Below are 18,115 nucleotides of genomic sequence, written 5' to 3'. Positions count from 1 at the left end.
GTTAAACCACAAGAGCTGTGGTCAGACGTTTACATACACTCATCATGGGCATGAATGTTATGGTAATTTTGGGCTTTTAATGATGTCTTTGAACTGTTCTCTTGCCAAGGAGGAATGATGGTACAGCATACATTATTAATGACTTTAAAATGGTAAATAGACTACATTTATATAGCGCTTTTCCATCTGCATCAGACGTTCACAGCACTTTTACAATTATGTCTCACATTCACCTATTCACACAAACACACTCACACACCGATGTCAGGGTGCTGCCATGCAAGGTGCTCACTACACACCGGGAGCAAACTAGGGGATCAAGGACCTTGCCCAGGGCCCTTAGTGATTTTCTGGTCAGGCTGAGGTTTGAACTGAGGATCTTCTGGTCTCAACATGTCAGTCACTGTATCTTCCATTGTGAAAAAAACAAAAAAAACAAGTGAAAATATTTTATGTAATTTTTTGGGGGGCTATGATACAAGGGTAATTACATGGTCATTGCTCCCTGAGCTATATACAGATCCTAAGCAATGTAATAGGTCCAGCATTGTACCAAGTGATGGCAATGACCATGCCATTCATCTGTTTTGTGGGAAGGTGACAGGGTTTTATTAGGCACAGGCCATCTTCCAGAACCCTGTGTACATGTTGAATTGTATCCAACTACATTGTAAACTGGGACGGGGATAGACCAGTTGTATGTGTGGTTACCATTCAGGACTAAAGGCGGTTCCATAGTGTGTGGGTGTGGCAACATCTGGCATTAGCACAGCCTCCCAGGCCTGACCTAACCTGACCTCACATTCATCCCAGTAGTAGGTTGTTGCTATGCAAGAAACTCGACTACACACCAGGAGGATCCATGTACTGTAGGCTTTTATATTTCCCAGGATAGGTTCATTCTCATTCAAGTTTTCTGAAAATAATTTTTCAAAAAGGGAGTTCAAGCAAATGAAATAATTCCTCAAAGATGAGTCAAGGTGTCAGCGGATTGTTTGCTAACAATGGGCCTCATGCAAGAGCACAACAGCATTTAAACCAATCATTATATTTTGCTGGCTTTAGCAAGTCCATTAATTCCACTTTTGATGATGTTAATAATTACAGAGCAAGTAGCTGAGTGGATAAGGAGCTGATGTACCAGCATGTAGACCTGGGCTCAAATTCCGCTTATGCTACTTGACTGCATCCTTGGACAAGTCACATAATCTGCATTGGTCCACCTAGCTGGAAATGGGTACTGACCATGGCTGGGGAAGAAATGTACACCAAATTGGTATTGTTTCCAGGAGGAGTTGTAGAGATAAGCACTGGCACCAACCGGCGTCATGGTTGATATAGGACAGTTACAGACTTTGTCCTGTGTTACTCTGATACCAAGATGGAAATCTCTGATTACTGAAGTTCCTCTTTGGCTTTGCTGATGACAGTGCCCTGATAGAAAACCTATCACATATATGGAAGAGGCATGTCCTTATTTCATACTTTTGGGAGTGTTTATGGTAATTGACTCTTCTTGAGAATTTGTGCTGATTTACTCGTACATACAGATGCAGTCAGAACATTTACACACTTAATATATGAAATTATCTGGATTTATGTTGAATATCACCTGGCACACATGTAAGAGTCCAGTGTACTAAAAACATGAGAAATTTGAGAGAGGCTTATGAAAACGTTCTTGTGTGAGGTTCAATGTTTTAATATGACTAAAGTAGTAAAACAAGCAACAGTGCACAAGGAAGGTATTTGTAAGTATTATTCTAAATAGCATTCAGTTCTAGCTACAATTGGTGCTTAGTGACCAGAACAATTTGGTTTCACACCCAAGAAGTCAATCATCACCTGCATTCTATCTTTGTGAGTATTCATAGAATGCAAGCATGAATACTGACAGTGCTTTTTACAACCTATGTTGATTTTCACGAAACATTTGATTCAGTTGATCAGACTGCTCTCTTGGACATCCCCGAGAATTTTGGGATACCCAAGAAGTTACTAGACAACATAGCCAGCCTATACACAGATACTCTGAGTGTTCTGTGGAGTCGAGGTAGAGACTCAGATTTTCCCAGTGAACTGATATTTGTCAGGGGTGTGTTCTGGCTCCTAAACTCTTCAATGCTTGCATGGACTGGGTGCTGTGTAGGGTTGTGGAAAACCAGCAATTTCTGTGCTTTTGTTGGCAAAGACAGGTTAACTGACCTCAACTTCATGGACGATGCTGTGATCTTTGCAAAATCAATGGATACCATTATTGAAGCACTTGAGAAGCTCAGTGAGGAATCTGACTGTCTGGATTTGCGATTGTTCTGGAACAAAACAAAGGCTTTTAATGACCTTCTGGCCTGAGCCATCAGAGTGTATCTATATGTGTGTGAACTTGCAGAGACATTCACTTATCTCAGCAGTGACATTCATGTCTCTGGGTCCTCCTCAATCGCAAAGCAACCTAGCGACCTCTGACACCATATGCTCTCACAGGCGCCTCTCATCGAAAGTTGCTTTGGCGATTGAGGAGGCGCCTGTGAGAAGCATATGGTGTCAGAGGTCGCTAGATGGAGGGGTGTTTGACAATGTCGATATCTTTGTAGGAGAATGAGGTTCGAAGTCTTTGGGGAGGGTGCTGTCTGTCTTATATGGTTGTGAGACTTTGGCATTAACCAGTGAACTAAGGCAATGACTGGATGCCTTTGGTACAAGGTCCCTTCAGAGGATCCTTGGGTACCACTGGAATGATTTTGCATCAAACGAGTGGTTGTTGCATTGCGAGGGAGCATCAGTTTTGACATTTTGGCCATGTGGCACATTTCTATGCGCATGATCTAACTCATTGGTATCAGTGTTGAGAACCACGGTGGCTGGAGAAGGCCAAGGAGATGTCCATGTGTTACCTGACTGCACAAGATGGTTATTTTAGAGATGATAGAGATGTGGGGATCAACTGCTTGTCTGCCTGGGTGATTCCCATCCAGGACCTAATGCAGTTCGTTAGTGCCGTGGATGTGGAGAAGCGTGGTACCAGTGCATTTCCCAAAACTTATCTTGATAGGTATAGGTATTGACACACAAGTCTGTATGGTAGAGGTGGGCGGATCGATCCTAATATTGGTATTGATATTGAACGATCCTCGTGTAAAAAGATCGATACTCAAGCTTTTTTTCTCTCCCGCATGCAGTGACTGCTGCACACACAGATTCATCAAAGTCTACTCTTTGTCTGTAAGAACAGCGCTGCGCTGTGTCACACAACACGGAGCAGCGCACCCTTGTATTGTGGTTTGTCAGCCCTCTACCTCAGGAGATTTTAAGTTGTGTTGAGTGATAATAAAGTGTTTTGTTGTCACATACAATGTTTGGTAAAATCCTATCCTAGGTCTTTTGGATCCTTTGGATCTATGATATCGGTATCGGTATGGTATCGGTATTGATATCAGTATGGATATCAGTGATACTGGGCCTGCATTTACTTGGTATCGGATCTATACCAAAATTCCCAGTATCGGCCACCTCTACTGTATGGCTGAACTCAACATTAAAACACCATTTTTTTTTGTAATGCCCGGCTATATTTGATGTGGCAGATGAGAAAAACCTGGTACAACCTTCTGCACAGTACAACAGTGACGTTATGATCATGGGATTTACGGTATGACTTACATTTCATGTGACCCCATAAAGGGCGTGGCTTAACGACCAGGAAGCCAGCGGTGACGTCACTTCAGTAGATTTTCCCTTCAGTACTGCTGTCGACGGAGAACGACAACAAATAAAGGAGTTCACTCTTGTACGACATTCACAAGAGCTCGTAAAGTCTTTGATTTGGTTTTCCAGACAAGCCTTTAAAGGTGAGTGTGTTCCTGAACTAACCTCACCGTCGCTAACGGTACATGCTAGCGTTAATGTAATGGGGCTAATAATGTTAGCTGAGTGATTTTGGGGAACAAAGAGGAGTAACCTTTAACAACTTTGTTTTCATATGAATTTGCTCTAATTTAAGCAGTCTTATGGTTATAGGTGGAGTTTTGGACCAACTAAAGGTGCGTGGTTAATTTTTAATGATTATGGCCCAGTCGGGTGACGCAACATGTTTTTATGATTAAAAATACGCCACTCATAAGGAGACTCGCAGTAGAAAATTCTTACAATGGGATTATTTGTTGTGTTTTAGTTCCTTTAAAACACTCGTTATTACCCTTCCCAACCGATGGGGGACAGATGTGTCTATAGACAAAGACTGTTGTCATTTAATTTATGTGGAAAGCTGATTCTTGAATCAAGGAAGAGTCTTAGTTATGATCCAGATGTGCGTTATTCTCCTTTTATCTGTTTCTTTAAAATGGCAAGGCGTAGTATGTTTTCTTTAATTCTTGTCTTTCGTGTTCTTGTCTTATGACTTAACACTAAAGATCAACAAAGATTTGATGGGAAAAACAAGTGACAGCTCCGTCTGCCACACTTGAGTGTCCTTTTTCTTATGTTTGAGACAAATACACATATAAGAGCTGGTACATAATTTGTGAGGTATGTGACATATGTCTGTCATATATGAGTTTTTACTGACTGTGCTAAAGGTGTGGACCATTTCCAAGCAGTGCAGATCTGATTTTGTCAGGCTTTTCTTCTCCATCTCTTCTTCCTCTTTCGCTTTCTCAGACGTGTCAGTCAACCGGAAGGAGGTGCTATGGAAATGCAACAATCTTATGTCTGAGGAATTTGTTCACATTTACCAAAATTAGTGTTCTGTCTTGGCCCTGCGACAGACTGGCTTCCTGTCCAGGGTGTACCCCGCCTCATGCCCGGGATAGGCTCCAGCGGCCCGTGATCCTTAATTGGAGTATGCGGTTGAAGGTGGTGAGTTTTTTGGTCACTTCTTTTACTAAGGAGTGGCTTAGACGGAAGCCACTCCTCAGTTAAAGACACATGGTAGTCTACCTGTTTAGGCAGTATGGTGGTTTAGTGGCTAGCACTGTTGCCTCACAGCAAGAAGGTCATGGGATCGATTCCAGTCTGTGGCCTTTCTGTGTGGAGTTTGCATGTTCTCCCCGTGTTTGCGTGGGTTTCCTCCGGGTGCTCTGGTTTCGTCTCACATTTAAAGACGTGCAAGTTAGGTGAATTTTAAACTTTACAATTGCCCAGGGTCTACCTTGCAAAAGAGATCTCGATCTCAAGTTGACTAACCTTGTTAAATTAAATTGAAAATGTTTGCCAAAAGGCACCTGAAGGACCTTCAAATGATGAGAAACAAAATTCTCTGGTCTCACGAGACAAAGATTGAACTCTTTGACGTGAATGCCAGGCATCATATATGGAGGAAACCAGGCACCATCCCTACAATGAAGCATGGTGGTGGCAGCATCATGCTGTGGGGATGTTTTTCTGCAGCAGGAACTGGGAGACTAGTCAGGAATGAGGGAAAGATGAATGCAGCAATGTACAGAGACAACCTGGATGAAAACCTGCTCCAGAGCGCTCTTGATCTCAGAGTGGGGCGCCTGTTCATTCTTCAGTAGGACAATGACCCTAAGCACACAGGCAAGATATCAAAGGAGTTGCTTCAGGACAACTCTGAGGATTAAATGTCCTAGAGTGGCCAAGTCAGAGCCTAGACCTGAATCCGATTGAACATCTCTGGAGAGATCTGATAATGGCTGTGCACCTACACACCCCATCCAACCTGATGGATGTTGAGAGGTGCTGCAAAGAGGACTGGGCAAAGCTGCCCAAAGTTAGGTGCAGCAAGCTTGTGGCATCATATTCAAGAAGACTTGAGGCTGTATTAGCTGCCAAAGGTGCATCATCGAAGTATTGAGCAAAGGGTGTGAATACTTAGGTACACGCAATTTCTTCTTATTATTAGTTTTAATAAATTTGCAAAATTAAAAAAAAAAACTTTTTTCATGTTGTCTCTGTGGGGTGTTGTGAGTAGAATTTTGAGGAGAAAAATTAATTTATTGCATTTTGGAATAAGGCTGTAACCTAACAAAATGTGGAAAAGTAAAGTGCTGTGAATACTCTCCGGATGCACTGTGCATGTTTGACACTGATTCATGCAGATTATTTCATAATAAGCTTCTGTGTGAGATAACGTGACGTTTGTTCAGTTCTGTCCAAAATTGAACACACTTTATTCTTGACTAATACACAACCTTTTTGCAGTATTTAATCCATATTGGCTCCAAAGTGATTGAAGTAAAATTGAGCTTGAGTGATCCATGGTCATGTGGTGCACAGAAAGACGGTAATGACTTCACATTAGTGTCATAGTAACCATATATGTAAAGTTGTGCTGTCAGTAGCTGCCATTGCCATTATTTGCCTACTTTACAAACTGTGATGGTATGTTACATATATACGATGTGCATTCAAAAAGTATCCACCGTTTAACTGTGAAAAACACAATTACTCACCTGGGAGTTTGAAAACCTAATCCCCTTCAAAGCAGTCTCCTTGGGATTGTACATGCTTCTCCCAGTGGTTTGGCTATTGTTGGAAGCATTCTGTCTTCTTACGGCTCAAATAAAGTCCCTTTTAGTATCGTTTTGATCTTGGAACATCCAAAAATCAGATGGAGCCATTTCACGAGAGTAGGGAGCCTGACAAATCACAGCAGTGTTGTTTGGCTAGGAAAGCTGGAATCAGCTGAGCAGAATGGGCAGGTGCATTGTAATGATGGAGCTCCCAGGTTTTTGGTGCCCACAGATCCGCTCGTTTGCATCACACAGCATTATGAAAGCAACATTGGACCTCCTGAATACTCTTTTATTAATATTTTGGCCTTCTGGTGTGTAAAAGCAGAACTGTCAGTCACTAGCTAACATGCTAGTGACTGACGTGTTCAGTAGGCAGGAAAAAAATTCACGCATGCATAGGAAGGTACCAGTAAAATCTTTGGACACTCTTTAAAGTGTAGAACTTGCATGAAAGGAAGTAGTGGACATTGGACGGGGGGGGGGCAAAGTGTAGCTGTAAAATAGTGTAACCTTGTCAATCATTATAAATTCTCTAAAACCTGTAGTTTATGTATGTTCAGGATCATTAGAGAATTTTTGGTCTCCTCTGAACTTTAAGAAGATGGGCTGTTCACTTTTTGATTAGCTTGTTTTTAAGTATTTCAAACAGATGTCAAATGCAAACTGCTGAATAGTTTTAAGATTAATTCAGTCAGTTTTCATGAAACTACAAACTTATTAATTCATGAATGAAATAATTTCAACTACGACATTTTGGCCATGTGGACTGTTTCTCTGTGCATCATCCAGCAAACACGTGCCTGAGTGTTGAGGACTGCAGTAGCTAGATGGTTATTTTAGAGATGTGGGAATGGACCGGTTGTCTGCTTTACTGGTTCCCATCCAGGAGCCAAGGCGGTTTCGTGGTGTTTTGGATGAGGCAAAGTGCAGCATCAACTGCATGCACTAAGACGTATTCATTAAATGAAGGATGGTGATTGTTTTGATTCCTATCTCAGATTTTTTTTGATGTGCACTTCCTGAGTGGATTAAAGCCATTAATGAATGTTTGATGGTTTTAATTGCGGTATAATGAAATTTATCACATTCAAACTGTTTATAAATATTTTTAAAACCATATCAGTCATGCACCTCCAGAAATGGTCTTAATGTGAGTGCAGGTTTCCAGAGCTTGTGGTCTTAACATCATCTGATGGTGGCACAAAACATAGATTGCGCATCACAATTTTTTGCACACATGTGTAAGAGCTGCTTGCCCACAACTCACAGGGAGACTGCGGAGGAGAAGAACGAAGCCAACCACACCCAAGAAATCGATGTATTATGTTATGTAATCAATTAAGTTGATGTGTGGCCCAGACTCTAATACCTATGATGATTAGTTATAGATGTGGTTTTGCATTACATGCAGTGCACATGTAAAAGCCTCTTGCCAACTGTTAAGAGGACAGTGATTATTGTGTAACATCTGTCTATTTCTCTGCAGAAATATCTCAAATGAAAGTATGGGTGTGCTGGTGGTTAAGGCTATTACCACTTGCTGCATGTTGCCTTACAAAAAACAAAACATGAATTGGGGTTGTAGGCTCCAGAAGGGTAACTGAGAATTTCATTTAATCTAATGAAATTGAATAAAATTTAAATAATGTGAACATTACACCGTTTGTCACTCATTCATCTCAGGTTTTTCTTCATTGGTTTATCTGCCGGTGTTGGACGAGTCCCCACACCCCACCAATAAAACGACTTAAAAAAAAGCTGATCCACTTTACGGAAAACTGTGTGAAGATTCTGAATGTCGAAGCCTGGTCTCTTGGAAATGGAGTATGCATGTAAGATGCTCACCAAGGCTTTATCCAATTTCTGGTCTTGAATATGCTGCTGCACATGTGAAGTGGATTTCTCTGTACATGGAAAAGAATTTTTACATCACTTGCAAGTAACTAAATTATTAATATATATGTCAGTTATAACTGTGTCAAAATATACTTATCCTATTTGAATGAGCCATGAATATAGGTAGGTATAGGTCTTTATTGTCATTGTTATATGTACAATGAAATTCAAAGTGCTCTCCAGTCAGTGCAACATTCCTAGGTATATAAAGATATAAAAAACAATTTAAAGCACTTTAAATTACTAGTTCTAAAAAGAAACATGTAACAGCACAGGGCATGTAGCAACACACGCACATTCCCAGTCACATGGGTAAAAACGGCATATACATACATAAACACGCCCCCAGATATACTGTACACACATACATGCAAACATAATGCATACATACATAAATACATACATTCACACCACACACACCTCCACATACATAGTTGGCACAGTCACACGTTGTCCTCTAATGGCATTGAGGATAGTTACTGCAGATGGATAAAAGCTAGGGATGTGAATTCAATTCAATTCTGATTCTTGGGGTGACAATTCGATTCAGAATCAATTTTCGATTGAAAGAGCTCTGAGAAATAGTTATATTACTTAAAAAATGTTTTTGTTTAAGAAAATGCAGCTTTACACTGTTAATCAAGTGATTCTAAAGATGTAAATTTACTTATCTACTTTGCTCATTCAGAGTTGGCTGGCAGTTTAGCGAAATGATGGAGTGTGCGCTGGTCAGTAGTCGGCAGAGACCGCTGCTCCACTTCTTTTAGCTTCGGGTGACGCCGTTGCATGTGGGCTTGCGGATTTGAAGTGTTTCCGAAGTACTTGACTTTAATTTTGCAGATTTTGCACACTGCATAAATCATGTCAAGCTCCTTCTTACGCAGCAAATAATAAAATCCAAAATGCGCCCAAACATTTGCCTTCAGCAAAGACGGTGCTGGCTGAATTAGATCTTTGTCCGCCATGCTAAGCTGCAGCTCACGAATGTTTGAAGCATGCCGGACCCTCCTCTCGCGGGGACGCTGTAGTACAGAGGCTGTTGCCTGACAAACAGTACACGCAGCGAGTAAGCAAGAAAATGTAAAAAAAAAAAAAAAAAAAAAGCTTTTTAAAAATCAATTCTTCGACATTTTGGATCGATTCAGAATCTTAATAAGAATCACGATTTGGACGTGAATCGATTCCCCCCCAGCACCCCTAATAAAAGCTGTGTTTGAGTCTGTCTGTTCTTACATTCAGTGACCTGTACCTTCTTCCTGATGGTAATACTTCAAACAGGGAGTGACCTGGATGGTGTATGTCCTTGATAATGTTCTTAGCTTTTTTTGAGACAACAGTCACTGTGCAGCTCTTCCAGTGTGGAAAGAGGGCAGTCGACAGTCCTTTGGGCAGTATTGATGACCCCCTGGAGCGCTTTCCTCTGAGCCACTGTGCAGCTTGTATACTATACGCCCATGCAGTATGTTAAAATGCTTCTATGCAGGCACGGTAAAAGGTCACCAGCAGATGTTGTGTGATGTTATTCCTCCTGAGTCATCTCAGGAAGTACAGTCTCTGCTGGGCCTTTTTGAGCAGCTGAGTGATGTTCACACTCCAGGATAGGCCTTCTTCGACATGTACTCCAAGAAAACGAAAGTCTGCTACCCTCTCCACACAGTCCCCATTTATAAATAGTGGTGTGACCTCTGTTTTCTTCCTTCTGTAGTCAATGATGAGTTCTTTGGTTTTTGCTGTGTTGAGGCGCAGGTTGTTAGTCTTGCACCATGTCGAAAGCTGCTCCACTTTCTTTCGATATTAAGAAAACAAATAAGCAGAAAGGTAAATGGTAGAAAACGTGACACTGCCGCTTTGTTTCCACTGAAACAGTAATGTGTGTAAGGACTCGCAATAATACTGTGTTCTGACATAGTGAGAGATCACACTGTTGTTTGTGGTCAGAATGACTTGCTTGTTTTTGAGGACTTGGTCCAGTTTTCACTTACTGGTGTTAAAAAAGTTTGCATATCCTACTTCTTCATACATGATTTGTGTTACTATGTTTTTCTCTCTAACAGAGTGTTTGTCATTTTTTTTTTGTGTGTGTGTGTTTATAATCTTTGACATAAAGTGAATCAGTCATTTTTTACATGTATGGTACCACCTTGCACCACCATGCTTCACTGTCTTCACTGTGAACTGTGGCTTGTATTCAGAGGTTGGGGGTCGTCTCACAAACTGTCTGCGGCCCTTGGACCCAAAAAGAACAGTTTTACTCTCATCAGTCCACAAAATATTCCTCCATTTCTCTTTAGGCTAGTTGATGTGTTCTTTGGCAAATTGTAACCTCTTCTGCACGTCTTTTATTTAACAGAGGGACTTTGCGGGGGATTCTTACAAATAAATTAGCTTCACACAGGTGTCTTCTAACTGTCGCAGCACTTACAGGTAACTCCAGACTGTCTTTGATCATCCTGGAGCTGATCAGTGGGTGAGCCTTTGCCATTCTGGTTATTCTTCTATCCAATTTGATGGTTGTGTTCCGTTTTCTTCCACGCGAAAGAGAGAGGAAAAAAGAGCTTATTAACTCCAGACTTCAGATGTCCCTCAGAAAAATCTAATTTGAACCTATTCTGGTTGCCTTGGCTGATTATTAGGTTTACTAAAGAGGGTTAATATTAGGCCAATACAGAATAAGCCTGTTATAGCCTATTAAAGTGAGCAGATGAAGTTCAGTTTTGGTGACTTAACTAGCAAAATTGAATGAGATTAAGTATGTTTTCCAATGCCATTTATTTTATTTTTACATGCTTTTAAAACTAAGTGGGTAGGGTTAGTAAATGCAATGGAATTTCTTATCTTATATTAGTGATTGCCCCTTTCCGGCTGTCATTCAGGTCACCACTAAATTCTGCAAAAAAAAATGATGTATCATACACACACAAACCTTTAAGACTATCACCACAGGAAGAAGACAAGTTCTTACCTATAAGTGCAAAATTTCCTATCAATTTTGTCACTGGACTTCTGCAGCAACTTCTTGTAAGAATGGCCTTTAATATATGCCGAAATGGCTTAACACTGATGTTTATTCACAAGTACAGAGACACAAGACTTAATCTAAGGTTGAAAAAGTCATTCCTTTTTCAATTTCAACACCGTCTATATAATATGTGTGGTTAATGCGCTTGGTTTCAGTTCAGAAGGTTCCGGGTTCAAATCCCACCCCTGCCACATTTCTCCATGTAATGTGGAGTTGCGTCAGGAAGGGCATCCGGCATAAAACTTGTGCCAATTCAACATGCAGATCCACCTTGGATTTGCTGTGGCGACCCCAAGTGCAAACAAGGGAGCAGCAGAAGGGACTTACTTACTATATAATTATGTGATACTTCAAATGATTTTGTCACAGAAAAATGTACGTTTTTGGTCATATTTTACTTAAAACCTCAATAAAAGACTCTTATTTGGGCAGTTTTGATACTTTTATCTGAAAGTACACAATGTTTGGCACAAGAAACATCCAAGGTTGTGTTCAAAAGTTTTTCCTTTCCACCAGATTTTTTTTTTTCACACAAATGTCCTGTAAATGTGACTCAAACTAAAGCGTGTACATGTGATTTCTTAGTTTTCCTTTTTAATATCTTTGAAAACTCTCAAACTAATTCTTTTCATGTTGTTAGTATGGGGTATTGTGTGTAGAATTTTAGAAACAAAATTAATTTCATCCATTTTGGAATAAGGCTGCTGCTGTTGTTGTTCATTCAGCTGCTCCCGTTTTGTTTGGGGTTGCCACAGCGGATACAGCCAGATCCGCATATGGTACTTGGCACAAGTAAGTGTGGAAAAGGTGCAGCGCCATGAATACTTTCCGGATGCACTGTATACCATAATCTATAAGCCATCCAGCATCCATTAACCTTCTTGCAGGTATTTGATTCACTGTCAATAAGAACTACAGCTTAATGAACCATTAACGAGATGCATGACCTTTAAGTCCGAGGATAGAGAGTCAGAGGGTAACTCAGACAAACAGGAGCCTGGTGAGGAGTGTGTTTATCTCTTAAAACGATGACTTCTGCACTTTCTTAAGATCCTTTTCTTATGTTTTATTTTTAGATGTCGCTGTACCCATCTCTTGAGGACCTGAAGGTTGACAAGGTAATCAAGGTAAGGTCATGTCAGTGAAATTGACTCTCAAACTAAATTAACATGCCAAACTTGAAATATTACTTTTTTGTTTGTACAGTGTTTCCTCTGTGTTGATGGCTTTTTGTTTTTGGTGGGGTGGGGGTTTACTTCAGACTCTGGGGTTTATTGTGAAAATAAGCCAGAAAATCTGACAGTTTTTGCCTTTTTTAAAAACTGAAAAGGTCCCCCCCCAGTACTTTCTTTGTTTTTATTTCAATTGGATACAGAACTTTGTGAATTGTAATTTTAGGTGTTAACACCTATAATTAATTTTTTTCCCCTTTTACATAAAAATTTATTTATTTTATTTTCCCAAGTTTTTACATGATATACAAATTTATATAAATTACAGTAATTGCGTATCTCATTATATCAAGGTTTGCGACCATATTAACAATTTTTTTTTTATAACATTTATAACTTTTCATTTCACAAGCAAAAATAAACACATTCAGCAACCACCCCCCGTTGAACCCTCCCACCCCAGCAAAAAAAAAAAAAAAATTTTAATAAGTAAAATAAATAAAGATTAAAATAAACAATAAGAAATAAATAAGCAAATTAAACAACGGGGAAAAAAGGGTGAGACCTGCTCCATCATATCTGTATCACATCTTGTATTCTAACAAAAAGGAGGTATCAATTTGGTATATGTTTTTATATAGTCAAAAAAGGGAGACCAAACCACCCAGAATTTCTCAGGGCAATTAGTTCTGCAATATTTCAATTCTTCTAGCTGAAGCATAGCGAGCATTTCCTTAATCCAGCCATCAAATAGCGGAGGTTTAGCTGATTTCCACTGAAAAAGAATAAGTCTGCGTGCCATTAAAGAGGCAAAAGATATAACACTTGCTTGTGACCTAGAAATAGAAATCTCAGGTGGGGGAACTCCAAAAATGCAGATATATGGAGAAGGTATCACTTTTTTCCGATAAATATATGAAATGACATCACAAATGTTATTCCAGAACCCTTTCAGTGATTGACAATGCCAGAACATGTGTCCCGTAGTAGCTGGAACCTGATGACACCTTAAACACGCCGGATTGACATTGGGATAAATTTTTGAAAGTTTGTCATTCAAATAATGAAGGCGACGCAATACTTTGAACTGAATCAGACATTGTCTAATGCAGACAGAGGAAGTATGGATACATTTCAAACAACTTTGCCAGGACAGACTGGAGAGCTCAATGTTTAAATCCTTTTCCCCTGCTAATTTGGTTTTATTCCAGGAGGGTGGGTGAATATTCTGAATCATGTTGTAAATTTTTGATATATTACCTTTCGTGTAGGGGTTCAAGCTTAATATGTCATCTATGACATTCTTAGATGGTGGGGCCAAAGGATTAAAATATTTATTGACGAAACTCCTAATTTGTAAAAATCTAAAAAAAAATGAGATTTTGGGATATTGTATTTTCTTTGTAATATTTCGAATGACATCAACACTCTACTACTAAAAAGGTCTTTAAAAAAGACTAGGCCGTTGTTATGCCAAATTTGAAATGCAGAATCAATTTGAGACGGCCGGAAGAAATGATTATTTACCAGAGGAGAAAAAGAGCATAGCTGTTTGATACGGAAATGCTTCCTAAACTGAAACCATATTTTTAAAGAGTGCTTGAGAAGCGGATTAAGGATCTGAGGTTGTGGGCCTGTAGGAATCGCAGAACTTAATAAAGAAATAAGATAAATTCCTGGGTTGCCAAACAGCTCCATGTTGGCCCAAACCGGGCCCTGACTACTGCCCCACGTGGATATCCAGTATATTATTTTACTTATATTTGCAGCCCAATAGTACTTTAAGAAACAGGGCAAGCCCAGACCTCCTGCTGGTTTGGGCACCTCCAAAAACATTTTCTTCATTCTTGGGGCAGAATTGTTCCATATGAAAGTTGAAATCATGGTGTCTGTCTCCTTAAACATAGACTTGGGTAAAAAAAATGAGACCATTTGAAATAAATACAGAAAACATGGTAAGACTGTCATCTTAACTGTATTCACTCTTCCGGCCAAAGAAGTGGGTAGTGTAGACCATCGTGACAAATCTTGCTTGGTGCGTTCTAATAAGTTTTTAAAATTATATTGATAAAGATCTTTGTACATGTGTGTAACTTTGATTCCTAAATATGTGAATTGTTCATCGTTATTAAAGGGGAAAGGACTAAAATCTATTGTTTTTGCCAAATCGTTAATGGGGAAAAGAGTACTCTTAGAATAGTTTAGTTTGTACCCTGATATATTGCCGTATGTACATAGTATGTCAATGAGAACTGGTATAGATTGCCCAGGATTCGACACGTATAATAAAAGATCGTCTGCATAAAGCGACACTTTGTGTATCTTATCATATCTCGACACCCCAGTAATCCTATCATCCATTCTCAAGGCAATGGCCAGCGGCTCTATAGCTAGATCAAAAAGAAATGGTGACAGACAGCAGCCCTGTCTTGTGCCATTACTCAGTGGGAAATAATTTGATGTCACCGAATTGGTGCGAACTGCTGCCAGTGGTGTTGAATAAATTGTTTTAATCCAGGATATGAAAGTTGTGCCAAATCCAAATTTGTTCAATGTTGTGAATAAATATTGCCACTCCACCCGATCAAATGCCTTTTCAGCATCTAATGAAATGACTACCTCGGGGTGTTGGGTGGAGTGTGAGGAGTACAACACATTGAACAAGCGACGCATGTTGTAAAATGACTGTCTCCCTAATATAAAACCTGATTGATCTGGGTCAATTATTTTAGGCATTACTGTTTCAAGACGCTGGGACATAACTTTTGTGAGAATTTTGTAATCACAACAAAGCAGACTTATTGGCCGATAAGAGTTACATTCTCGAGGGTCCTTACCTTTCTTAGGCAATACAATGATAGTAGCTTGATTCATAGTGTCAGGTAATTTATGCACGGTAAGAATTTCTTTGAAAAGTTTACACAGAAAAGGGGATAGTTTAGCTGAAAAAGTTTTATAAAATTCGACTGGCAGTCCATCTGGACCAGGTGATTTGCCATTTTGCAAAGAGGTTATGGTATGTGTTATTTCCTCACTTGAGATTTTGGCATCCATGATAGTCTGGTCTTCGGGACTGATCTTCGGGATTTTGAGTTTTTCAAAGAAGGTCTGATTTCACATGGATTGGTAGAATCTTGAGATGTTTAAAACTCTTTAAATTGCTCATTTATAGTTGTGGGGTTGGAAGACAGTCCCTGCGCTGTGCGAATTTCAGTTATTGTTTGATCAGCCGAGATTTGTCTGAGTTGGTGAGATAATAATCTACCAGCCCTATCTCTATGCTCATAGTAGGTTTGCTTTGTTTTCAATAATAATCTTTCAGCTTGTTCAATGGAGAGATTGTTAAATTCGGATTGAAGGACCAGTCGTTCTTTATACAAATCTGGATTTGAAGAGGTTGCATAATTGCTATCTAACTGTTTAATTTGCTGAGATAAATCAGTGAGGTGATGACTACATTCTTTTTTCCTGTGTGCTGCATATGAGATTATTTGCCCCCTGAGGTAGGCTTTAAGTGCATCCCAGATAGTGGCACAACACATACCTGGCGTACTGTTAGTATCGATAAAAAAGTCAATTTGGTCTGAGATATAGTCTCGAAATAGTTTATAAGATAGCAACGAAGGGTCTAAACGCCATGGGCGTCGATTTATAACACTATCCGGGAAAGTCACATCTAACTGTACAGGGGAATGATCAGAAATTACTATGCTATGATATTGACAGTTAGTAACGAAAGAAAGAAGTCTATTATCAATCAAAAAGAAGTCTATCCTTGAATATGAATGGTGTACTGGTGGAAAAAAAGAAAGAAAATTGTCTAAATACAGGGTTATCCTTTCTCCAGGGGTCTAATAATTTATAAGAGCCCGTGAATAAAATAACTATATTTGTAGATTTGGATATTCTATTTGCAAATTTAGGATTTGATCTGTCCAATTTTGTCTCAAGCACCAAATTAAAATCTCCCCCTAAAATAAGATGGGAAGTATTAGGATCAGGAATATTGCTAAAGATACCAAAGGTACCAAACAGCCTCCCCACAATAATGACATATCTACCTTTAGTGTCGGATATAATTTTAGTCGATACGAAGGGGACCCCCTTTCGTATGAGAATGGCAGCACCTCTAGATCTATCCCCATACTCGGAATGGTAAATTTGACTTATCCAGCCTCTTCAATTTTGAGTGTTCATTGTTACGGAGGTGAGTGTCCTGTAAAAAAAATTATTTCAGGCCCTAAGGATTTCAGATGTGCAAAGATTCTGCTACGTTTTATGGGATGATGCAGTCCTTTGACATTCCAACTGATAAAGCGTGTTGAGCCAGAAGAAAGTACAGTGGGCCTATTCATCTGTTAAGACAAAAAACCAACCCCCCCCCCCCCCCATAAACACACACCCCCTTGTGCTGACCCCACTAAAACAACAGAAGGTCGCACCTATACTCCTACCTCCAATGGTGAAAAAAAAAAAAGCACAAAAAGTGCTCGGGTTTATCTCTGTCACACTCACACTATACGCTGAACACTGCAGAACAACAAATATAAAAGAAATATAAGGGCACCTGGCTATATTAACAATTTTTTGACCATTTTTTTTTAATTGTAACTTAGCTTTTTTGAAGGTATCATATCATAATGATGTAGGAAGAATCTGTAAAATAGCTCTCTCTGTAAAACCTTTAAGGACAATGTTGTCAAAATTATTTTCACTTATATTAGGGCATTTTGCCTTCATGTTTTTGTTTGGCAGCCTTTGCTGACTTATTGTGATGACTTAATTACAAACTCAAAATATGACATAACATTTGACTCCAGTTGTATAATTTTCAAATGATGCATTTGTGATTACATGGTTAAGTTTTACAAGTTCACTCATGAAAAGTTTGGAAAATATTTAAAGTTACTTTAAATATGTCTGCTACTTTTTTCCAGTAAAACACTGAAATTCAGAACAATATGCTCTTTTTTTGTGAGCCACAAACAGGACTGTGGCTTGACTGTGACAGTCAGCTCTCTATTGCCCAAAAGAATAAAGTCCTGTATAGGCTCTGAGGCCTGATAGTGCTTATCTCCTAATTTCTTAACATCAAGTGGTTCAGAGTCCGACTCCCTTTGGGCAGGACGCAAGTCCGATGCAGGTTACGTCCCCATTTGAGGCTGGTACCCATTTACACCTGTGTGGACTGAGACCATGTAGATTAAGTGTCTGTTCAAAGACATGATAAGTAGCACATGTGGGATAATGACATGTACTAGACGTGTATTTTTGCCTGGGAAAAACTTCAGCAGTTTTCCAAAATATTCAACCACCACCTCTGTGAACTAGTTTAAACAGTGGTAGAGGAAACACTGCTATGACAATTACCTTTAAGCCTTAATTATCAGTTGAAGTGCCAATTGTCTGATTAATTTGTAGGCCCAGTCCCAGTTTAACCAGACTCCAAGCCCACTGCCAGCCATCAGTGATGGAACCTATCATTCTCAGCCTGCCACTGTTGGGATGCCAAGTTCAAGTGAGTCGTGTGTGTGTGTGTGCGTGTGGGGTGGGGG

At 39.6% G+C, this 18,115-nt stretch overlaps 1 protein-coding gene across 2 annotated transcripts in view; it reads left to right on the top strand.

The window, feature by feature from the left end:
* The first annotated feature begins 3,695 nt into the window (after positions 1-3,695).
* Positions 3,696-18,115, top strand: part of sdcbp2 (syndecan binding protein (syntenin) 2) — a 64,058-nt gene continuing 49,638 nt past the window's right edge. For both annotated transcript variants that reach the window (XM_034172125.1, XM_034172124.1), the window contains exons 1-3: positions 3,696-3,848; positions 12,465-12,515; positions 17,982-18,078. In XM_034172125.1, coding sequence (XP_034028016.1) covers positions 12,465-12,515; positions 17,982-18,078 — 148 coding nt within the window. In that variant the 5' untranslated portion in view covers positions 3,696-3,848. The remainder of the gene's footprint in view (positions 3,849-12,464; positions 12,516-17,981; positions 18,079-18,115) is intronic.

Source organism: Thalassophryne amazonica, chromosome 6 (genome assembly GCF_902500255.1).
Source record: "Thalassophryne amazonica chromosome 6, fThaAma1.1, whole genome shotgun sequence".
NCBI classification, from domain to species: Eukaryota; Metazoa; Chordata; class Actinopteri; order Batrachoidiformes; family Batrachoididae; genus Thalassophryne; species Thalassophryne amazonica.
Note: the sequence above shows the minus strand (reverse complement) of the source record. Positions and strands in the feature narration are given on the sequence as shown.